Source organism: Neoarius graeffei, chromosome 7, assembly GCF_027579695.1.
Source record: "Neoarius graeffei isolate fNeoGra1 chromosome 7, fNeoGra1.pri, whole genome shotgun sequence".
NCBI lineage: Eukaryota > Metazoa > Chordata > Actinopteri > Siluriformes > Ariidae > Neoarius > Neoarius graeffei.
In genome coordinates this window covers 95,866,716-95,892,561 of record NC_083575.1, presented here as the reverse complement: position 1 = coordinate 95,892,561, position 25,846 = coordinate 95,866,716, and the positions used below count along the sequence as shown (strand labels likewise).

The window sequence follows — 25,846 nt, the reverse complement described above, 5'->3', positions numbered from 1 at the left end:
CAAAGAGAGGCAAGATGATCCGGACTGAGGGGATTGACCTACCAGAGGGCAACATAGGTGATATCCAAGAAAAGTCAGCTGAATGGTAGATAAAGAGAACCCAGTTAAACAAATGAGACAAAAATATTATACTTCGTCATTTATTTTTTGAGGAAAATTATCCAATATTACATATCTGTGAGTGGCAAAAGTATGTGAACCTTTGCTTCCAGTATCTGGTGTGACCCCCTTGTGCAGCAATAACTGCAACTAAACATTTGCGGTAACTGTTGATCAGTCCTGCACACCAGCTTGGAGGAATTTTAGCCCGTTCCTCCGTACAGAACAGCTTCAACTCTGGGATATTGGTGGGTTTCCTCACATGAACTGCTCGCTTCAGGTCCTTCCACAACATTTCGATTGGATTAAGGTCAAAATTTTTACTTTGCCATTCCAAAACATTATTCTTCTTTAACCATTCTTTGGTAGAACGACTTGTGTGCTTAGGGTTGTTGCCTTGCTGCATGACTCACCTTCTCTTGAGATTCAGTTCATGGACAGATGTCCTGACATTTTCCTTTAGAATTCGCTGGTATAATTCAGAATTCATTGTTCCATCAATGCATCCTGGCCCAGATGCAGCAAAACAGGCCCAAACCATGATACTACCACCACCATGTTTCACAGATGGGATAAGGTTCTTATGCTGGAATGCAGTGTTTTCCTTTCTAAAAACATAATGCTTCTCATTTAAATCAGAAACTTCTATTTTGGTCTCATCCATCCATAAAACATTTTTCCAGTAGCCTTCTGGCTTGTCTATGTGATCTTTAGCAAACTGCAGATGAGCAGCAATGTTCTTTTTGGAGAGCAGTGGCTTTCTTCTTGCAACCCTGCCATGCACACCATTATTGTTCAGTGTTCTCCTGATGGTGGACTCATGAACATTAACATTAGCCAATGTGAGAGGCGCCTTCAGTTGCTTAGAAGTTACCCTGGGGTCCTTTGTGACCTCGCCGACTATAATGGTCTTCAATTTCCTCCATTTGTACACAATCTGTCTGACTGTGGATTGGTGGAGTCTAAATGCTTTAGAGATGATTTTGTAACCTTTTCCAGCCTGATGAGCATCAACAACACTTTTTCTGAGGGCCTCAGAAATCTTCTTTGTTGGTGCCACGATACACTTCCACAAACGTGTTGTGAAGATCAGACTTTGATAGATCCCTGTTCTATAAATAAAACAGGGTGCCCACTCACACCTGATTGTCATCCCATTGACTGAAAACACCTGACTCTAATTTCACCTTCAAATTAACTGCTAATCCTAGAGGTTCACATACTTTTGCCACTCACAGATATGTAATATTGGATCATTTTCCTCAATAAATAAATGACCAAGTATAATATTTTTGTCTCATTTGTTTAACTGGGTTCTCTTTATCTACTTTTAGGACTTGTGTGAAAATCTGATGATGTTTTGGGTCATATTTATGGAGAAATATAGAAAATTCTAAAGCTGCGTTTTATTTGTCTTATTGATTTAATGAAAGACAACACAAAAGTGGTGTTATAAGTAAATAAATAAACATAATCTAATTCTTGGCACGTTGCTGTGGTAAAAAAGGAATAAAACACTTGGACTTGCTGTTACAGGAAACTAATCAACTTTGATTTTGATCACACCACCCTGTTGTTGATTATTTTCCAATCACATTTTCTAATATGTAGGTAATAAAACAGTGTATTTTATATATATATATATATATATATATATATATATATATATATATATATATATATATATATATATATATATATTTTATCTTGGAGCTCCTCTTAGAACCATTTGAATACTAATCATGGTAAAGTTATAAGGCCGTGTCTCACTACTGTACTGTGCAGCGTACGCTCTTAATCTCAACAGGTTAGCTCAGAGGTGAACAAATTCTTTCCAACAAAGGGCCAAAAATGAATCTGGATGGAGAGCCGTGAATCAGAAATAAAAATATTGATATTATGTGAAATTATTTTATATTAAAATGTATTATATTTTAGAGCAAACTAACATTCTAAATCTAGAATAAAATGTCAGTATTATAAAAACACTAGTTTTTCAGCTGCTTGGCAGTAATTTTATTATTTTGCACAGATGATTCTCAAAACCATACAACATCCATCTGCTTCTTTTTGGGAGGAGAAACAAATTTAAGAGGAATGACACCGTTCTGACAAAGTGCACACAACTCAACTGTATGGCGTCGCAAAGGTGAGGAATACAAAGAAAACTGCATGGTGCCTACAGTGAAACATGGTGGTGGCAGTGTCCTTATGTGGGGCTGCATGAGTGCTGCTGGTGTCGGGGAGCTGCATTTCATTGATGGCATCATGAATTCACAGACGTATTGCTCTATACTGAAAGAGAAGATGCTACCATCACTCCGTGCCCTTGGTCGTCGTGCACTTTTCCAACATGGCAATGATCCTAAACACACATCTAAGGCCACTGTTGGATTTCTGAAGAAGAACAGGGTGAAAGTGATTCAGTGGCCAAGTATGTCTCCTGATCTGAACCCAATCGAACACCTATGGAGAATTCTGAAGAGACAAGTTGAGCATCACTCTCCATCCAGCATCCAGTCACTAAAAGAGGTCGTTGTTGAAGAATGGAAAAAGATTGATGTTGCAAAATGTCGCCAACTTGTTCATTCCATGCCTAGAAGACTTGGTGCTGTCATTAAAAATCATGGAGGCCATACAAAGTACTAGATGTAGTAGTTTTTGTTGTGGGGTGTACTCATTTTTGCACCACCCTAATTTAAGTAAAACTGAAAAATGTGTAATCTAAGTTTATATTATTAACCTTACTTTCACATTATAAGTTAAACAGATGTTATATTAAACTTTGTCTTTTCAACATTTTGGAAATTGTTTGTGTTCATTGAGATATTGCTTAAAATGTTACTTTTCAAAGGGGGTGTACTCATTTACGCTGAGCAATGTAGATAGATAGATAGATAGATAGATAGATAGATAGATAGATAGATAGAAACCCATGTACTGGAACCAATTTGGTCATGAGTTCTTTTTCTCCTCTGTACTCTGGAATTATATTTTATTTTTAATGTCTGTATGACATAATTTATTCACTGTTTCATTGAACTGCAATAATTCACTGACCTAATCCAATAAGGCTGCACTTCTATATATAGTTTATATGTATAATTTATATATTTTTGATGGCACCTTTATATATAATTAAATATTTGTTTAGTTGCGACACATATACAAAACAGACTCTGTCTCCAACACGACCCATGACCAAGATAAATGAAAACGTATCAGTGAAGTGATGATGATGATGGTGGTGGTGATGATGAATAAAAGCATGGACCAAATGACTAAAATAGAAATCTAAACCAGCATAAAGTGCTTTGCATAAAAAAGAACAGTAAGTAAATAAATAAATAAATAAATAACCTTTCCAGCCATTGATGAAAAATTAACTAATCCATCCATCCATCTTCTACCGCTTATCCGGATCCGGGTCGCGGGGGTAGCAGCCTAAGCAGAGCAGCTCAGACTTGCCTCTCACCGGCCACCTCCACCAGCTCTTCCGGGGGAATACCAAGGCATTCCCAGGCCAGCCGAGAGATGTAATCTCTTCAGTGTGTCCTGGGTCTGCCCTGGGGTCTCCTCCTGGTGAGGCATGCCCAGAAAACCTCCCTAGGGAGGCGTCCAAGGTGCATCCTAACAAGGTGCCCGAACCACCTCAACTGACTCCTTTTGATGTGGAGGAGCAGCGGTTCTACTCCGAGTCTCTCCCGAATGACCAAGCTTCTCACCCTGTCTCTAAGGGAGAGCCCAGCCACCCTGCAGAGAAAACTCATTTCTAATGCTTGTATCCACGATCTCATTCTTTCGGTCACTACCCACAGCTCGTGACCATAGATGAGAGTGGGAATGTAGATGGACCAGTAAATTGAGAGCTTTGCCTTTTGGCTCAGCTCTCTCTTCACCTCAACAGACCAGTTTAGCATCTGCATCACTGCTGACGCTGCCCCGATCCGTCTGTACAACTCCCGCTCCCCCTTACCTTCACTCGTGAACAAAACCCGAGATACTTAAACTCCTCCACTTTAGGTAGCAACTCCCCCCTGACCTGGAGTAGGCACTCCACCTGTTTCCAGCTGAGTGCCATGGCCACAGACTTGGAGGTGCTGATCCTCATCCCAGCCGCCTCGCACTCAGCTGCAAACCGTCCCAGCGCATGCTGTAAGTCACAGATTGATGAAGCCAACAGGACCACATCATCTGCAAAAAGCAGAGACGTGATCCTGATGCCACCAAACCAGGCACCCTCTGCCCCTTGGCTGTGCCTAGAAATTCTGTCCATAAAAGTTATGAACAGAACTGGTGACAAAGGACAGCCCTGGAGGAGTCCAACATGCACCGGGAACGATTCCGACTTACTGCCGGCAATACAAACCAAACTCCTGCTCCGGTCATACAGGGACCGAATGGCCTGCAGTAGTGGGCCCTGAACCCCATACTCCCGAAGCACCCCTCACAGGGCACCACGAGGGACATGGTCATAAGCCTTCTCCAGGTCCACAAAACACATGTAGACCGATTGGGCAAACATCCAACTGGGGATTGGATGATGTCCCCAGTTGAGGTCAACAGCACTCCATCCTCGCTGTAAAGAGTAGGGACAGAGCGCTGTTTTCCTTTCCTGAGCCACTGGACGGTTTGCCAGACTCTCTTCGAGGCTGACCGAAAGTCACTTTCCATAGCCTCACCAAACTCCTTCCACACCCGAGTTTTTGCTTCAGTGACTGCCAGAGCTGCATTCTGCTTGGCCCATTGGTATCTGTCAGCTGCCTCTGGAGACCCACAGGCTAACCAAGCCCGATAGGACTCCTTCTTCATCTTGACGGCTCCCCTCACCACAGGTGTCCACCAGCGGGTTCGGGGATTACCGCCACGATAGGCACCAACAACCTTGCAGCCACAGCTCTGCACGGCTGCCTCAGCAATGGAGGTGCGGAACATGGTCCACTCGGACTCAATGTCCCCATCCTCCCCCGGTATGCAGTTGAAGCTCTGCCAGATGTGACAGTTGAAGATCTGATGGACGGGAGCCTCCGCCAGACGTTCCCAGCATACCCTTACTAGTTGTTTGGGCCTGCCCAGTCTGTCTGGCCTCCTCCCCCGCCATCTGATCCAGCTCGCCACCAGGTAGTGATCAGTTGACAGCTCTGCTCCTCTCTTTAGCTGAGTGTCCAAGACATACGGCCCCTCCTTGAATCGCCACCTTAACGTGGTGGAGGGGTTTGAGTGCTTCAGGGATTCTAGGAGCTATGTTGCTGGGGCAATTGCCCCTGGTAGGGTCTCCCATAGGCAAACAGGTCCTAGATGAGAGGTCAGACGAAGAGCGGTTCAAAAAGGACCCTTATGAAAGAAAAAACAGGTATCCGAGTACCCTCGCCCGGACCAGGGATACCGGGGCCCCACCCTGGAGGGGCTCGTCGGCGAACGCCTGGTGGTCGGGCCTATAAAAATTAACTAATAATATACATAATTAACATTTTTGAAACACTACAACACATAATTTCTAGAAACAGCAATAAAGAATTGTGATTAATATTGTAGTAGATGGGGTAAGGGGGCAGTGGGAATGAGAGGGATGGTAAACCTGGCATATCTGGCTAATGTGCTGAACTCCAAACATAATCGCATTGTCAAGAAGTAGAGATGGCCGAGAAACAGCCAAACAGGAGGTCAGAAAAACAAACAAACAAACAAACAAACAAACAAACAAACAAAGAAGTGAGAGACCTCTGAAAGATGAAAGGCATGAAGAGGGATGTGGAGGTTTCTTGGTTTCTGTTCAACAGGTGGGTAACTTTGTTTGCTATATTTCACAGAACCAATAGATCAGTTTTATTTTGTCCCATTTGCTAATGTTTGCGATCGCTAATCCCAGAAAGCAGGTACCTGTGTCACATTTGCGTCTCAGGTAATGTTAAATGCCTTGCCCATGTACATTCAGATTAATTTCTATTTTGCCCAAATACGCTGTTGCTGTTATGTTAGCTGTAGTAGCAGGAGAGCTGTGAGTATCACTGTCTGGAGCTGGTGTGGTGGCTCTGGGAAACCGTCTAATCCTCTCTACATGTTAGCTTCACAGCAGCAAATGTAGTGACAGTACGCTAGCCCACATCCTAGCTAGTTAATTACATCACTTGCTGTGTTGCTAGTTGCTCTATATCATGGTATTTTTCTGTACATCGTTTGCAAAGGGATTTACGGCCACAAAGATTTAAAACACAAATTTCCTCCACAGATAGATTACTTGGATTGATGCATGTTATGAAATGCTATGCTAGGTAACGTTACCTTCTTTGTTAGCTTAAATACCAACCTAACAAAGCAATGCATGTCATTGACTTTGGGAGGCGGAGCTTCTGAAGGAGCACTGAAGGGAAGTGTGTATTTGTTTGCCTGTTGAGTTTAAATATCAACAATCTTCCTCCAGAATCGCGGACTCCCCCTTTAAATATATTGTGGTCAGGAGTTGCTGTTGGAGCTCAGTGCTATGCAGATGCGGTTAAATGAAAGGAAGAAAAAGTTAAACCACAAGCTCAACCACACGTCAGAACCGGAAAGCAACACCACATAATTAAAAATAACAGAGATGCATTTGTGTTTTCTTTACAGGTGATTTTATACAGGCTGGTGGATTTACTGGACACATAGTCACTGATTTATTTTCTTTGCGTTTGGTGAAAACAGAGTCCATTGTGGGTCGTGGGTGAGCTGGAGCCAATCCCAGCTGACTATGGGTGAGGGGCAGGGTTTACCCTGGATAGGTCACTAATCTATCACAGGGCTGCACAGAGATTTGATTTGATTTGATTTTATTCTATCATAATGTAAAATGAAGTACAAAATACATTAAAATCAGGATTACACAAGAAAGCGCAAGCACTTATTTCCATTGTGGTCCCATTAAAACACGTAAAACAGCAATGGCAACATTATGATTTGACTTAATATTGACTCACTGTACTATGTAAATGGTGAAAATAATAATAATAATAACAACAACCACAATAATAAAATAATAATAATAATAATAATAATAATAATAATAATAATAATAATTTGACTTAAATTAACTAGACTAATAAACAATGAAAATGCATTATAGACTAGACTGGAATTTGATTATAAAATTTGATTTCAAAAAGTATGACTAGTACCAATGGATAACAATTATAAAGTAAAATGTTGTATATATTAATAGTAAATATTAAATGATGATTAAATGATGATAAAGATAATATAATCGCAAATAATAATAACATTAAGGAAAAGACAGCAAAAACATAATGAAAATAGAAATAATCTAACTGACAGCAAACAATAAACAAAAAATAAAGTAATATAAATGATAATAAAAAAGTATAAAGTAATATAAATAATAATATTTAATAACATAGACAGCCATTCACACACACGCACACACCTGAAGTTTAAAGTTTATTTTATTTTTAAAAGGGACAGTGTACAAATTAAACATTATCCTTGTGGTAAGGACAGATGTCTGTCCCAGGTTATAGCAGTACATGCTAGTTTCCGCCTGTAGTCCCTTGGCAGGTGGATGTAATAAAAAAGATAAATAAAATGTACAGGAAATGTCACCAAATCTGTCATTAGAGCAATTTAGAGTAGCCAGCTGACCGACTCCACATGGCTTTGGACTGTGGGAAGAAACCGTAGCACTCGGAGGACATGCAAACACACAAAAAGGCCCCAGTTGGTCATCAGGTTCGAAGCCTGAACCTTTTTGCTGTGAGGCATCAGTGCCAACCACTGCACCACCCTGCAGCCCAGAAATGTAGTACTTAATTATTAATCACAAAATACAAATACTTACTGTCATTTCTTTTAAGATAGTTTTTGGGGCTTTTTTCACCTTTATTGGATAGGACAGTGTAGAGACAGGAAATGAGCGGGAGAGAGAGATGGGGAGGGATCGGGAAATGACCTCGGGCCGGAATCAAACCCGGGTCCCCAGACCCATGGCACGGCGCCCCATCCACCTGAGCCATGACGCCCCCACTTACTGTCATTTCTGTGGACAATTCCCAACTGAACTGTTAAATATTAAATAGAAAAAAGAAGCTAAAAATAAAGTAAGAATGGAGAAATATGTAAAAATTATAGAAGTATATACAATACAATTTAATTATAAAAGTAAATTAGTTATGACGCTTAACAATACAATGAAAAATAATCAGAGAGGGTTTTAAGGTTGGTATTTAGCAGAATGTTAAAGGAGTGAAAATAAAATTAAATGCAAAAAATTTACTGTTACTATTAAACAATTTTAATAGGCGAATAAATAAATAAATTGCATTATACATAAGTTAATGTGTACAGCTTGATGTGGAACAATTTCACTTATAACGGCATAACATACTTAAAATAAACCAACACAAATAATTTAACTGATTTTTAAAGCTGTTATTTAACTTTTTTTTTTTTACAAAAAAGGAGCTTTACATTAAAAACATGTATTTTGTAATTTAAAAATAAATTCTGCGTTTTTATCGCGCAGCATTGACTCTCTTCAATATGCACGCGCCGTTTCCGGAAAGACGTGCGATCTGATTGGACCGCTGTCGTGTTTTCGCGGGAAATTTTTATCCGCGTGATCCTTTGCTGTGTTTGTGTGTTGAGGTCTTCAGCTTCTCGTCCACAAAGTGCAGAATGAATCAAGAGCGAAACAGAACGCCAGCTGTTTGTAATGGGTGAGTTTATAAAGTTTGAAAATGTAAATAAGGAAACAAACATGTCGTGTATAAGACTAGATGATAGTGTTATTCAGTCACACCGTACTTTATTCAGTGTACTGGAGTCATTAAAAAAAAATGGCGCGAGCACTGTTGCTAGGCAACTGAGACACATGGCCGCTGACTAGAGAGAGACAAAGCAGGACGTAGCGATTGTGTAAATGTGCAGCGGCAATAAAACCGACACAGACAGATCAGAAACATCAACATTTCCCTCAGATGTGTTGGTAAAATCATTAGAAAAAAAATTAGTACAGCTAAAATTACACTTAGCATCCACAGCTAATGCAACTTCCGGTGGCTCCGCCATGTTGAGAAACTCGACATTACGTCACAACCGATGACTGGTTAAAACTCCAACTCTCAAAGAGAAATCATAAAATTAATAAGATCGGTGTATACAGTAGATGATATATTGGTTTAAAAATAAAGTGTTGGTGTGAATCCAACTGGAAAGAAGGCTTTTTTGGGGAAAAACAATACAAAAGCGAAAGTGTGACGTCATCAACATACTTGCCAACCCTCCCGATTTTTGTGGGAGGCTCCCGATTATATCCTCCGCCTCCCGATCGTATTTGTTAAAAACTGGATAATCTTCCGGTTTGGGGAAATCCCTAGTGCCAAATTAAAAATACTCCGGATTATGTCCAATCAGAATCGTATGAGAAACACTGCTGACGTCAACTGATTTTTTTAACCAATCAACGAACAGAACGACAGTCACTTCCGGATTCACCCAGGCTGTCCGACATTTTTTTTTTCCCCCACAAGCATTCATTCACTCCTCATGGCCACTAAACCCAATACCAAACGGCAAAAATATGACTGCAGATACCAGGCTGTCTGGGAGAGCGAGTTCCCCTGGATTGGCAAATGTTGGAGCAGCCGGACCAAGGCGGTTTGCAAGGTGAGACGACAAAGCGAGTCACTGGGCGCACTGGTCTCGCCAGTTTATTTCAGTTGGAACATTTTTAACGAAATTAACTTAAGATTTATATTATGTTTTGTATTTTTTTTTTGTATTAAGAAGTATAAATTGCACCTACAGTAGGATCTGCACCTCTGTATAAAAGAAATATATTTATCATATTTGAAATGTTTTTAACTCTTGAGAATTTCTTTTTGCAGTTGTGTTGCAGAAATTTCAGCATCAGCCATGGTGGAAAAAATGATGTCAAAAAGCATGCTATGACCTCCATGCATAAGACAAATGAGAAGGCAGAAACTTTGTCAACGTCAGTGACCTCGTCCTTCACGACACAAGCCGACGATGCTGTCATCAATGCAGAGTGCTTGTTTGCAAACTTCATATGTGAACATAACTTCTCTTGTAACACTGCAGACTGTTTTATAAGGCTGTGCAAAGAGATGTTTCCAGACAGTAAGATTGCCAAGAAACTTCACTGTGGAAGTACAAAGACGGCACAGATAGTTAAAGAATCCCTTGCACCTGTCGTTAAGGAAGAGGTTGTTGAGCACTGCCAGAACCAGTCGTTTTCCTTGTCCTGTGATGAAAGCAATGACAGCAAAGAAGAGAAGAGTCTAGCTATCCTTGTCAGGTATTTCACCACACAATCAAGTGCCAGGTTTTTGGCTATGCCAATTTGTAATATTGGGACAGAACATATTTGCACTGGGAGTCAAACTCTCCTGGTTACCAGAGGACTAGCCCCCCACTGTAACCCTAGCTATGTAATAGGTGAGAGGCCGAGGGCTACGGAAACGGAGATCGGCGCCACATGGCGTGGGAAGGACAGAACATATTTGACCACCTCAACCAAGTTTTTATTGATAATGACATACAGTGCTGAGCGTAAATGAGTACACCCCCTTTGAAAAGTAACATTTTAAACAATATCTCAATGAACACAAACAATTTCCAAAATGTTGACAAGACAAGGGCGGCACGGTGGTGTAGTGGTTAGCACTGTCGCCTCACAGCAAGAAGGTCCTGGGTTCGAGCCCCGTGGCCGGCGAGGGCCTTTCTGTGTGGAGTTTGCATGTTCTCCCCGTGTCCGCGTGGGTTTCCTCCGGGTGCTCCGGTTTCCCCCACAGTCCAAAGACATGCAGGTTAGGTTAACTGGTGACTCTAAATTGAGCGTAGGTGTGAATGTGAGTGTGAATGGTTGTCTGTGTCTATGTGTCAGCCCTGTGATGACCTGGCGACTTGTCCAGGGTGTACCCCGCCTTTCGCCCGTAGTCAGCTGGGATAGGCTCCAGCTTGCCTGCGACCCTGTAGAAGGATAAAGCGGCTACAGATAATGAGATGAGATGACAAGACAAAGTTTAATATAACATCTGTTTAACTTATAACATGAAAGTAAGGTTAATAATATAACTTGGATTACACATTTTTCAGTTTTACTCAAATTAGGGTGGTGCAAAAATGAGTACACCCCACAACAAAAACCACTACATCTAGTACTTTGTATGGCCTCCATGATTTTTAATGACAGCACCAAGTCTTCTAGGCATGGAATGAACAAGTTGGCGACATTTTGCAACATCAATCTTTTTCCATTCTTCAATAAGGACCTCTTTTAGTGACTGGATGCTGGATGGAGAGTGATGCTCAACTTGTCTCTTCAGAATTCCCCAAAGAAAGTAATTTCTTTCCACCACAAAGGTGAAGGCTACAAGAAGATCAGCAAAGCTTTACTTATCAGTCAGAATACTGTAGCAAAAGTGGGACAAAAATTTAAGAAAGATGGAACTGCAACCATCTCACAGAGACGTCCAGGTCATCCACGGAAGTTAACACCTCGACAGGAGCATCTTCTGATGAGACGGGCTGAAGAAAATTGGCATGCAAGTTCACCGCAGTTATCTAATGAAGTAGAAAGCCAAACTGGGGTGACTATTTCCTGTGACACAATACGGCGTACACTGCAGAGGAATGGCATGCATGGATGCCGTCCACGAAAGAAGCCTCTCCTAAAGCCCAGGCACAAAAAAGCCCGCCTAGAGTTTGCCAGGGCCCATGCTGACAAAGATGAAGACTACAGGGACTCTATACTCTGGAGTGATGAGACCAAGATAAATGTTTTTGGAGCTGATGGCTTCAAAACTGTATGGCGTCGCAAAGGTGAGGAATATAAAGAAAAAAATGTCTGGTGCCTACAGTGAAACATGGTGGTGGCAGTGTGCTTATGTGGGGCTGCATGAGTGCTGCTGGTGTCGGGGAGCTGCATTTCATTGATGGCATCATGAATTCACAGATGTATTGCTCTATACTGAAAGAGAAGATGCTACCATCACTCCATGCCCTTGGTCGTCGTGCACTTTTCCAACATGACTAAACACACATCTAAGGCCACTGTTGGATTTCTGAAGAAGAACAGGGTGAAAGTGATTCAGTGGCCAAGTACGTCTCCTGATCTGAACCCAATCGAACACCTATGGGGAATTCTGAAGAGACAAGTTGAGCATCACTCTCCATCCAGCATCCAGTCACTAAAAGAGGTCGTTGTTGAAGAATGGAAAAAGATTGTTGCAAAATGTCGCCAACTTGTTCATTCCATGCCTAGAAGACTTGGTGCTGTCATTAAAAATCATGGAGGCCATACAAAGTACTAGATGTAGTAGTTTTTGTTGCGGGGTGTACTCATTTTTGCACCACCCTAATTTGAGTAAAAGTGAAAAATGTGTAATCTAAGTTTATATTATTAACCTTACTTTCCCGTTATAAGCTAAACAGATGTTATATTAAACTTTGTCTTTTCAACATTTTGGAAATTGTGTTCATGGAGATGTTGTTCAAAATGTTACTTTTCAAAGGGGGTGCACTCATTTACGCTCAGCACTGTATCATCGAAAAACTGTACAAGTTTTATGTCCGACAACTGCAGTGTGATGACAGGCTGCAATAATTCAGTTATCAGCAGGATTCGTGAGGTCCAGCCAGACATCTTTGACTTAGGTTGAGTCAAACTTGTGCACTGTGGCCGCTGTGAAGAGCCTTCCGTTGCCTGTAGCGGATCTACTTATTGGTGTGTGTTACCATTTTCACCACAGTGCCAAGCAGAAAGAGCAATACAAGGAATTTATGGACTTCCTTGTTGTTGAACCATCCAAGTCTTCAGAGAGCAGTGGAACGCCTTCTCCATCACTGGCCAGCTCTGAAATCGTATTTTTTTTGTCTCAGGAGGATGTAGAGCAACCAGGACGTGTGAAGAGATGTACAGATCTTCTGTCTAATCCAGAAATGCTCATGTATTTTCACTTCCTGCGCTTCATTTTGCCATACATTTAACACAATGTTCCAAGCAGATGAGACCCGTCTTCCATATCTGGAACAGGAGATGCGACATCTTAGGAGGAAGCTTATGGGTAAGTTTGTCTCAGCTAAGACCATTTGGGAGAAGGAAGACATTACACAGATTCCCTTTAAGGATCCTGCTGTTCATCTTGAGAACTCCTTTCTGGCCAGTGGTCTCTCCAACTGGACATTTGTAAGTGAACATGGGGATGAGTTTGAACCATCAATGACATCAAGGTTTTTTGACAGTGTAAAGAGATTTTACATAGCTGCTGTGGACAAGATGATGAAGACATTCCCTTTTAAAGACCCTGTTGTCAATGGCCTGGAATTCTTGCTGCCATCTAAGAGACACCTTGTGAGTCCATCTTCAGTGACTGAAATGGGTCGGCGGTTGCCTTCTGTTATCTCCACAAACCAACTTGAGGATCTGGAGGAGGAATTCAGAGATTTTCAGTTGTGTAGTGATGATCAGTTGCCTAAGTGGGAAGACGGGAAGACCCGTATTGATCGCTTCTGGGGAAGCGTTGGTCAGTGTAAGACAGCAGTCACTCATACCTTGAGGTTTCCACATTTGTACAAGTTGGCCACAGCAATGCGTAGTCTCCCCAACGGTAATGCTGACTGTGAACGGGTCTTCTCCGTTGTGCGCAAAATCCAGACAGACCATCGATCGCTCTTGGATAATTCCACAATATCAGCACTCCTGACATGCAGGGTTAACAGAGAGATGGAATGCTTCATCTACAAGCCTTCACCAATGACTCTTAAGTCTGCAAAATCAGCTTGTGTCACTTACAGCAAAGAACTTTCTGATATCATTGACTAGGGACTAGTTCTCTTTTTAAAGCTTCAGCATAATGAAGATATTTACCCAGAATACTCAACTATTCTGTACCGTTAACTTCATATGATTGTACCAATTGGAAAACATTAATTTTTACAGTTACACATTTTAAGGTAAAGATACCTTAAATCAGAATATAATGGACATTTGAGTGTGAAATTAAACTAGTCTTCCATAGCATTTCAGAAACAAACTGTACAACTTCTAAAGTGTTTAGTGAAATTTTGCATGACGGAGAATTTGAGTGTATTTTGAATGCACTATTTTGAATTTATGTTTGAAAGTTTACAAGTGAATTATCTGGAAAGTGATTGATTTTTGATAGTTTTAAGTGAAAGATTACTAGTGAGTGTATTTTGGTCGGACTAAAATTTTCCCTTTCATTGTTGTATTAAAATTCAAGACGAGTATTATTTCAGATTTTTCACTCTGAGCTCTCTCATGCCTGATACATGAATCCCATAACCTATAGTCATTGATAGAACAATATCAACAATTCAAAAGCTCTTTAATTGTATACATTTCAAATGGTTTGCAATTAATTGGGACCCACTGTTTTTATCGTTTCAACCGCGCATCAGACCGCAATCAGAATCAGTAGGTTGAATAAGGAGAATTAATATTTTTCACTAATATTCTACATACTACATATATCTGTATCCTTATTCAACCTACTGATTCTGATTCATATTCTGATCATAATCTACATATAATAAAATTTGACCCCAACACTCGTCCAATTGAAAATGTCGTTCACACATTTTTCTCCCCTCATGAGAATTTTGAAAAGTTGGCAAGTATGCAAAAAGGGAGTGGTGTGCTCATTTTGTCTTAAGGATGTACAAACTTTTGCAACCATCTGTAAAATATCTCCCGCATTTTGTCACCGCAACTATACTGTTTTTCAAAAATTCTGAACTGATTCTGTCCTCACTGCTACTGTTTATTTTTCTCCAAACCTGTTCCTGTGATAAGTTTCTAACACTTCCTGTTTCTCTCGAACCCCTTACAGCTCGGGCGTCGCCCCCGGCGAGGTCAGGAAGAGACAGGACTACCTGGAGTGGTCTGAATATTTCATGGCTGTCGCGTTCTTATCCGCTCAGAGGAGCAAAGATCCGAGTTCACAGGTATCAGACTGCTGTAATCATCCCAGGAATCGTATTCTCTCCTCCTGAACACACTCAGTACTGTCTGTGTTTACTCTTCCACACCTGTGTACCTGAATGATTGATTTATCATCCCACTATCCGGCACCCAGAAGCAGATGGGTTCCCTTTAGAGTCTCAGGGTTTTCTTCCTCATGATGTCTCGGGGAGTTTTTCCTTGCTGCTGTCGGCTCTGGGTTATTCGTTAGAGAGAGAAATCTATACCTGTGTTTCTGTAATGCTGCTTTATGACGATCTCGATTTTTAACAGCGCTAAACAATTTAAAATTTAAACTGAAGGATGGGTGGGGAAATCTGTGTGGGTGGAGCTTCCGAACAAATGCACATTTTAAGCCTCGGTCACAACCGGCCGTACGTGCTCCTACGGCCGGTCTACGTGCAAGAAACGCACGGAGGGCGCGCGTGAAACGCACGAGAGCGCGCGTGTGACGTGCTGATTTTCGAGCCGCAGACCGGCCGCAGAGGTTCTTTGTCATGTCAAACAAACTCTACGGGCGCTTACGTGTTTTTTCAGGTTGCAAGACAAACTTACGGCCAACATGTGTCTTTCTCCATGAACAAAAAAAAAAAAAAAACGCAGCGATTTGGGAAACGCCAAAAATCGCACGGCCAAAAATATCGTACGTCCGGTTGTGACCTAGGCTTTATGTTGCTTTATTTTCTAGAGTGGACTACATGTACAAGAAGCAGTGATTTGTATTTTTGCAGTTTAGTTTGTTTGTTTGATAAATTATTTTTACAATTCTACCACTAGGTTAGAGTTCTCATGGTCATTGTGAGAATAAAGTTACAGTCACACTACCGCTCACGATGCTTTGCGATCAGTTATCGATGAAAATGAGGTGTTTTGGTGGCGATGCTTGGTGATATACAGGTGAGCTAAAAGTTGTGGTCACACAGGCAAACACTTGACTGTCACGCCTTCGTGCAGCTCGAGCGGCCGCGCGTGCTCACGGAGCGCATTGTGCACACTCTTAGGATCCAGTCATTATGGGAAACGCCTGATACTGATTTGAGCACGGTCAGTACGCGCAGATAAGGACACTGTTTTCACAGAGACTTTGCGAAGTATTATCATTATCACTGTCACATTTGTTTCTAGCCATGTTTATGACACTGGTTAAATTCTCTGCTTTGCGTTTTTGCTTTTGGTCTCGTTTGTGTTTTGTTACTCTGACCTTGCCTCACATTTTGTTTTTTTGTAAATCTCACGCCTGCTAATAAACACTCTTCCTGCACTTGTACCCGTCTACCGCCGCATACCTGACAGAATACTTCACAAAGTCTTTCTGAAAACAGCGTACTGATTGCACTCAAATCAGCATCAGGTGTTTCCCATAACGTCTGGATCCCAAGCGCACGCACAGCACGCTCCAAAGGATCCCCAAATGTAAATACACTTTTTAAGTCTCTGTGAAGGTTAGGCTTTGCTGAGCCGCTGTGTTGATGAGGCTCCTGTGAGCATCGGGGACATGGGTTTGAGACAAATGCATGTCAAGAGGCTCGACGAAGGTTCCCTGAGGGTCAGGAAGTATTCCCAAACCCATCTGCAAGTATCTGTGCAATACATGGGGGAAGCCATGGCCTAATGGTTAGAGAAGCAGCTTTGGGACCAAAAGGTCACCGGTTCGATTCCCTGAGACCAGCAGGAATGGCTGAAGTGCCCTTGAGCAAGGCACCTAACCCCCAACTGCTCCCCAGGCTGCTCTGGGTATGTTGTACGTCGCTCTGGATAAGGGCGTCTGCTAAATGCCATTAAGGTAATGTAATATTTGCTGCTTAGTTTTTCCTGATGAAAACATCGCCACTAAATTGCAGTGCATGCGTTGAAGTTTTTTGTGACGTTTTTGGCCACATACGAGGTGGAGACACACTAAAAAACAACTCGTGAAGCTCGGAGAACATTCACCGTGCATCATATGATTGGTGATGCAACCAATTTTTCATCGCCAAGTATTCACCAGGGATGAAAGTCTTCTGGAAATCCGGATATTTGACAAAACTCTTGAAAATCTCCGGTTTTCCGAATGGAGAAATTTCTTTTTCGGATTTTTCGCGTTCCTAGACGCAGCGTAATACTTCGCATCGTCCTTGCATGGGCGCGGTCCTTAAATAGCCCAAACATACAGTTAGGTCCATATATATTTGGACACTGACACAAATTATTATTTTTTTACCTGTTTACTGAAACATATTCAAGTTATAGTTATATAATGGACATAAAGTCCAGACTTTCAGCTTTCATTTGAGGGGATCCACATTAAAATTGGATGAAGGGTTTAGGAGTTTCAACTCCTTAACATGTGCCACCCTGTTTTTAAAGGGACCAAAAGTAATTGGACAATTGACTCAAAGGCTATTTCATGGGCAGGTGTGGGCAATTCCTTCGTTATGTCATTCTCAATTAAGCAGATAAAAGGCCTGGAGTTGATTTGAGGTGTGGTGCTTGCATTTGGAAGATTTTGCTGTGAAGAAAACATGCGGTCAAAGGAGCTCTCCATGCAGGTGAAACAAGCCATCCTTAAGCTGCGAAAACAGAAAAAACCCATCCAAGAAATTGCTACAATATTAGGAGTGGCAAAATCTACAGTTTGGTCCATCCTGAGAAAGAAAGAAAGCACTGGTGAACTCATCAATGCAAAAAGACCTGGACACTCACAGAAGACAACAGTGGTGGATAATCACGGAATAATTTCCATGGTGAAGAGAAACCCCTTCACAACAGCCAACCAAGTGAACAGCACTCTCCAGGAGGTAGGCGTGTCAATATCCAAATCTACCATAAAGAGAAGACTGCATGAAAGTAAATACAGAGGGTTCACTGCACGGTGCGAGCCACTCATAAGCCTCAAGAATAAAAAGGCTAGATTGGACTTTGCTAAAAAAAACATCTAAAAAAGCCAGCACAGTTCTGGAAGAACATTCTTTGGACAGATGAAACCAAGATCAACCTCTACCAGAATGATGGAAAGAAAAAAGTATGGCGAAGGCGTGGTACAGCTCATGATCCAAAGCATACCACATCATCTGTAAAACACGGCGGAGGCAGTGTGATGGCTTGGGCATGCATGGCTGCCAGTGGCACTGGGTCACTAGTGTTTATTGATGATGTGACACAGGACAGAAGCAGCCGGATGAATTCTGAGGTATTCAGAGACATACTGTGTGCTCAAATCCAGCCAAACTGATTGGTCGGCGTTTCATAATACAGATGGACAATGGCCCAAAACATAAAGCCAAAGCAACCCAGGAGTTTATTAAAGCAAAGAAGTGGAATATTCTTGAATGGCCAAGTCAGTCACCTGATCTCAACCCAATTGAGCAGCATTTCACTTGTTAAAGACTAAACTTCAGACAGAAAGGCCCACAAACAAACAGCAACTGAAAACCGCTGCAGTAAAGGCCTGGCAGAGCATTAAAAAGGAGGAAACGCAGCGTCTGGTGATGTCCATGAGTTCAAGACTTCAGGCAGTCATTGCCAACAAAGGGTTTTCAACCAAGTATTAGAAATGAACATTTTATTTACAATTATTTAATTTGTCCAATTACTTTTGAGCCCCTGAAATGAAGGGATTGTGTTTAAAAAATGCTTTAGTTCCTCACATTTTTATGCAATCATTTTGTTCAACCCACTGAATTAAAGCTGAAAGTCTGAACTTCAACTGCATCTGAATTGTTTTGTTCACAATTCATTGTGGTAATGTACAGAACCAAAATTAGAAAAATGTTGCCTCTGTCTGAATATTTATGGACCTAACTGTAGTTCATTGATTAAAGACAGGTGTTCTTTGTTAATGGCGCGCATGCCGGAGCTTGTTAGGCGCGCATGGCCCAAGGCGCCCAGGACTGACACCGTTCTGCACAACACAGTCGCACTAGAAAGCATGTTCAAGCTGCCAGCGTAGCTGCGGTCTCTTTAGTTACGAATTACGAGTATTTCCTCTTGTGTTAATAATTCGCCATGTCAAAACAAGCAAAACTTTCCTCCTTCTTTCAAAGTGAAGAGAGGTAAGCAATTTATTATATATTTTTTTTCCATCAAAGTTGCATTTTATGGCTTTGAAGCTAAGTTTTAGTGCCGTTTCTAGAACACAACATCAAGAAAACGTGGAAGAAACAGCAATAATGGAAGAGCCGGTTTCTAAGCTGCCTAAAACTAGCAATGGGAATTTTTTGTTACAGAATGCACTCAGGCTGCCAGTCAGTGTGTCTCTCTCTCTCACACACACACACACACACACACACACACCCTACGCCCCTGATTCACATGAGAAGTTTGGTATTCATTGCCGTGTTTAAATTTACAGACAATACGAACTAATGTAAACAATTGGCTTCAACTCGCATAAATCTGAATTGGAAATGTTTAGTTCACTTTAGCTTCTGCAAACGCACAACTCTGCTAAAAGATTGATAAACGAGGCTCAACGTCCCCAACATTGAAACCTGAAAGCTTTAGAAACTCTAACAGACCTTTACTGTTTAACAGCGCTGTTTTGGGATTTTGCTGAGTTTACCTTCAACTGTCTGATTTTTTTTTTTTTTTCAAAGTAATGGACCGTGTAGCCGGAAAATCACTGCGTTTTCTAAATGCACTCCTGAAAATTACTCATTAACGAGGGGAATTAAATTTGATATTTTTGACGTGTTAATCATTAATGTACATGAAAGAAAAAGGCTTAAAAGTTATAACTTGTTTTAGTGAAAATCAGTACTAGAATGCACTAGAATGCAGGTTTTGCGTGTTATTAAAATGTTTTCGGGGGATGTTGCCCCCCCCCCCCCATCTTAGTTTGACTTTCAAACATTCAGGGTTTTTTTTTTTTTTTTTCTTTGCTCCACTTTCATCTCTAATTCACAAACCCATCGCAAGCTGTAGTGTGGGCAGGGCCTGAGGTGTCCCCCCCCCCCCCCCCCTTTCTTTCTGTTCGTTGGTTCTCTCTCTGTTTTTAATTATTTTCCTTGTTTGTTTTCCTTTACATTTCTGTTTTTTTTTTTTTTCACTTGTTTCTTTCATTTCTTATGTTCTCACTTAATTTTATTCTTTACTTTTTTTTTATGCCTCCGCCACCATGAGGTGCAGGAGGCATTATGGACGGACAACCCGAAAACGTGCGTGCGTCCGTCCCGAAACCTTGTGAACACGATATCTTAAAGGCGAATGAAAGGAATTTCACCACACTTTCACCATTTGTGCGCTTTGGGACAAACATGAACTGATTAGATTTTGGGGTTAAAAGGTCACAGGTCAAGATTACTGTGAGGTCAAATGTCCATCCCCAAATCACAACTTAATAAGGCGTGTAGTCTACCAGGCGGAGGCGTCCCCATCGATGCCGTTGGTGTCGAGTTCTATCTAGTTTTCTTTCCATTCTTTTGTTTTCATTTGTTTGATTCTTTCTGATTTATTTCTCTTTTTTATTTTTTATTTAAGTTTTGCTTCATTGTTCTTTTTGTGATATTTGTTTTTGATTTTTTTTTTGTTTGTTTCTTTTAATTTCTTCCTTTGGTAAGATGCACTAATCTAAGCTGTGTGTGTGTAGGTGGGAGCGTGCATCGTGAATCAGGAGAATAAGATTGTGGGGATCGGCTATAACGGGATGCCTAATGGCTGTGATGATGATCTTTTGCCCTGGGCTCGCTCCGCTGAGGACAGACTGGACACTAAATACCCCTACGGTCAGTTTCCTCACATCACTGCAGCCTGCTGGGGTTTAAACCAAACTGTTTCTACACCACAGTTTTACCTTCACTTTAAAAATGACTGTAACGATGCAGTCCTGTGAAATACAGCTGTTGGTGCTGTTTATAAAACACCATTTAAAAAACTCCTTATTTTATTTTTTATTTTTTACTTTGATACTGCAGTGTGGTTTTTATCCACCAGATGGCGCCAAAGATTAAGTTAATTTTCTGTATGCGGTTGAATGTTCTGTAAAATCCTCAATATAATGACTACAAAATTCTGTAAATTCTGAGCAGCCAAAAAGTATATAATTTGAGTTTTAATGAAATATATAGCACAGACAGTGCTGTTAAACTTTTCTATAAAATTATGTACGTCTTGATAAATACATTTACATGATTTATTTATTATTATACCACTAGACCGGCAGTGCTAGGGTTAGCTATGCTATAATTAAGCACTAAATAAATAAACTAAACTGAAAAAAGTTTCTTAACTGTAAAGAATTACGATGTTCTCTGCTCTCCAGTTTTCATTTTTAATATTTTATTTAAATATTTCACCCAGCAACAGAATGGAGGGCATGCTAATCGTAAAATATTGTTCATCTGAAGTGCAGAGGATATTTTAATATTATTATTTTTAGGGAAATACTCGTGCTGTGTGCGTATCGTGTCTCTGGCTTTGAGTCAGCCAGTGAAGATGGAGTGATCGCAGCAGCAGCATGCTGATAAAAGAGCATTTTGGGGGAAAAAATGGCAAGATTACTTTTTTTTTTAAAAAACGAAAAAGGCAAGTGAACGACTTTTTTTAATTAATTAATTAATTTTTTTATTAATGAAAGATACAAAGTTACAAACTTAGATGAAAGACATTCGTTTTTCACTTACATTTCCAAACTACAACCCCCTGCCCACCCTTCCACCCCCCACCCCCAACAGAACCTGTGCGTTTTCGTATGTCACCAGTCAAACAAAAGACAGTAATGCCGCTTTTCCACTACCAACGCGGCTGAGTTGGGCTGAGCCGTGCGGTGCTGAGTCGGGCTGAGTCGAGCTGAGTGGGGCTGTTGGAGTTGCATTTCGACTACAACCGCGCTGAACCGTGCTGGCTGGAAGTGGGTGGACACATTGGGTGGAGTTAGCGAAAGTGGGTGGACGTCACGTGATGTCGTTAGGCGGCGCAAACAGTGACATCAGTGATCTTTTAAGCGGTAGTCTCACAACCCGGAGAGTAAACAATAAACATGGAGGACATGGAGTCGTTAGTGTTGCTGGTCTTGGTGCTGTGGCTTGTTGTCACCGACAACGCGGACAGATACTGGCAAGAGCGTATAGATGAGGCGAGGCGCATAAGGCTTCAGAAATTCTCGTAATTCATAATTCTTCTTCTTCCGGGTTTACGGTGTTTACAGATCCCAGCGTGCTCGCGGGGCGTGTGTGGGCATGTGAGGACACTCCTCCTCACCAATCAGTGCACAGGGGAGTGTCTGCTCACGCCCCCAGCCTCACTCGACTCGGTTTGGCTCGCTTCAGCCCCACTCCAAAACCGTGCGAGTTTTGGGGGCTGAGCAGGGCTGAAGCGAGCCGAGTCGTGCTGTTCTTAGATAGTCGAAACGCGAGCTGTGTTGGGCTGAAGTGAGCTGAAAAAGGGTAGTGGAAAAGGGCCATTAGTCACTTGTACAATTCTTATACAAAAACAAATAAAAAACATGTATACATTATCCAGTAATACCAAACCATACCAGTGGTACATCAAAAAATATTGCAGACTTCTTTAGGCCTATGCCATCAGACTATCTTGGTACTTTTACATGTCATTACAGAGACACAGGAAGGGTCTTAAGTTTTTCAAAATATGTTATTACAGGGTTCCAGATACCATAAAAAAGGTCAATAGACCCTCTAAGTGAATACTTAATCTTTTCTCATTTCAGATACATCATAAGGTCAGTCAGCCATACTGATACTTTTGGTGGGTATGGGGATTTCCAATTTAAAAGAATTTGCCGTCTGGCAATCAAAGTTGAAAAGGCTAATACATCTTTGTACCCAGAAAGCCTCACAGAGTCACCTGACACAGTTCCAAAAATTGAGGTGTACATATTGGGCTCATATTCTATTTCTATAATTTCAGATATCGTTTTATAAACCCCTGACCAAAATTGATCCAAACTTGGGCATGACCAAAACATGTGAGTCAATGTCGCTGGAGCACTATGACATCTACTACAATGTTCATCCATGCCTGAAAACATTTTTTGCCAATTTAGCTTTAGAAAAGTGCATCCTGTGTAAAACTTTAAATTGGATTAAACTTAGACGAGCACAGGATGTAGTCCCATTGACCCTATGCACAGCTTCCTCCCATACACTATCCAGTATTGCCTCTCCAAATTCATCATCCCACTTTGCTCTAATCTTATCCAGGGTATTATCACCATGGGAAGTGATGATATTATAAATTCTAGAAATAAGCCCCTTTAAATTAAAAGACACATCCAAAATATCCTCCAAAACAGATGGATCTGGTTCATTTGGAAAATCAGTCATATTACTACGAATAAATTGACGAATCTGTAGATATCTAAAATGATTTGAACAGGGGAGATTAAATGTTTCACACATGTCATTGAAACTTACAAATACACCTTCCTTATAAAAATCTTTAAATCTGACAAGGCCTTGTCTACCCCATTTCAAGAAAGTGGCATCTATTCTAGCTGGAATAAATAAGTGATGATGACACCAGCGCTCGAAACTAACGGTGTCCCGACGTCCCGGGGACCATAAAAAATGTCATCGGGACACAAAATTATCATATCTGGGACAATCCCGGGACAATGGAAAAAAAAAATAGATCTAGAAAAAAAGTTCTACATTAATATTATTTACAAAGCCGTAACACATACGTAGACATTCACCTAATTTGTCAATTTTAATTTTAAAACGTTAACAGCGAAAAATACATAGTAGCTACACTTTCGATGCACCTGCATCCGTAGGCTACAGAGCAGCGCATTCTGTTCTAGAATCTTCAGCCGGTGTCCGCATTATATGGACTTGGAATGGAATTGCTACCGCACACGCTGCGCCGACTCTTGCCAGAACAAAAATGCTGAAGTGGTTGAAGCGGACCGACCGCGGGGAAGAAACTGAAAGCCCAGACATAACGTCTCCGGGACCTTCAGGATCCAAAGTGTCATCGCCTGGTCTGCAGGCAACGCTAGCAACTGAATGAACTTAATGAACACTGTTAGACACGTTATAAAATACAACAGGAATGACGTGGATGATATTGACGGAAGATACCGTTCAACAGAATAAGCGAGTTTTCTTGGTGTCTTTCTAGTTCAGAAAGTTTAGTCAGTCAGCAGCACAACTAGGCTCGGACCTGCCACTATGCTGATGTTGCTAACGTTTGCACCCGGCAGCGAAAGTTCATAAAAATGGATAACGGAAAGTTCATAAAAATGGATAACGGTAATGGATAACGGAAAGTTCATAAAAATGGATAACGGTAATGGTGAAAATTATAAGTTGGCCTTATAAGTGCCAACAGATATTCAAGGTATAAGTAGATGAAATGAACATAAAAGGGGTCTTATTTTCAACTAAAGTGTACTGCAGATGTAGGGAGTTGAAACATTTTCTGAATGAGCTAGTTGGCCCCTTTAAATAAACGGGTATCTATTCATACAGTGAGATCACCAAAGTTTAATAAACTGAAAATGCAATAACTGTAATTTTGAAGTAGATGATGTATTGGACATGTGTCGCTTGTGTCTTGTGACTTATTGTAAAAATGATATAAAGGGTTCAAAATCGCATAGTTACAAATATAATAGTAACTTCATATGATAATATTAACCACTGGTTATTTCAGAGAGGAAAAAAATGGGGACACTATTGCTTCCATTCGGGACAATACAACACAGAATTCGGGACCACTGGGGGACACAAAGAAAAAGTTAATTTCGAGCCCTGTATGACACATTGGGGCTTGAATGGAGAAATTAGGTAGATCCCCATGTTTTCTAAATTGTTGCCAAATACGTAAGGTATTAATAACCGTTGGATTTGAAGTATATGTTGAACTAGCCAGAGGGATTTTAGAAGTCACTAAGGCTGGGAGCGAAGTTGAAAGGCAAGAATTATTTTCAGACTCACACCAGCCCACATCTGATGACTGACACCAATACAGTGTTTTCTGGCAGTTTGCTGCCCAATAATAAAATTGTAAGTTTGGCAAGCCCAAGCCTCCATTGGAGCGATGTCTGTCTTTGAAGAAATCTCTTTTGAATTCTAGGCACTTTACCAGCCCATATAAAAGATGATATATGCCTATCCATAGATAGAAAAAATGATTTGGGCAAATAAATTGGAAGACACTGAAAAAGATAAAGAAATCTAGGGAGAGCATTCATTTTAATACAGTTAATCCTACCAACCAATGACAAATTAATGGCATTCCATCTCTGGAAATCAGACTTTAACTTATCTACTAATGGAGTGAAGTTTTTATGGTATAGCTCAGGGAATGTACGACTTAAATGAATACCTAAATACTTAAACCCATCTCTGGACATACAGAAGGGTAAATCAGAGTCCTGAAGAGACCGGGCCAAGGCATTTATTGGGAAGCACTCACTTTTAGTTAGGTTCAATTTATAACCAGAAAAAACACTAAATGTTTGCAATATATTCAAAACATGGGGAATACAACGCATAGGGTCAGATATGTATAATAATAAGTCGTCTGCATACAAGGATAACTTATGAGTCAGACCCCATCTATTAATTCCACATATTTCTGTCTTTGACTTAAGCACAATAGAAAGGGGTTCAATAACCAAAGCAAACAGAAGTGGACTTATTGGCGAACCCTGACGTGTTCCCCTCGTCAAGGAAAAAAAATTAGAATGGTTCCTATTAGTGACTACTGATGCTTTTGGGCTGAAATATAAAAGCTCAATCCATGATCTAAAATTGGGACCAAAACCAAATCTACTCAAGCACTCAAACAAAAAACTCCACTCTACCCTAT

The 25,846-nt window shown here is 40.9% G+C and overlaps 1 protein-coding gene across 2 annotated transcripts in view; it reads left to right on the top strand.

Annotated features, from left to right (window-relative positions):
• The first annotated feature begins 8,685 nt into the window (after positions 1–8,685).
• dctd (dCMP deaminase) overlaps positions 8,686–25,846 on the top strand; it is a 41,509-nt gene continuing 24,348 nt past the window's right edge. Inside the window, exons 1-5 of one of the 2 annotated variants that reach the window (XM_060926588.1) lie at positions 8,686–8,801; positions 9,615–9,750; positions 9,972–10,402; positions 14,961–15,075; positions 20,658–20,793. In XM_060926588.1, the coding sequence (XP_060782571.1) occupies positions 8,761–8,801; positions 9,615–9,750; positions 9,972–10,402; positions 14,961–15,075; positions 20,658–20,793 (859 nt within the window). In that variant the 5' untranslated portion in view covers positions 8,686–8,760. The remainder of the gene's footprint in view (positions 8,802–9,614; positions 9,751–9,971; positions 10,403–14,960; positions 15,076–20,657; positions 20,794–25,846) is intronic. The other variant, XM_060926589.1, reaches the window with a different exon arrangement.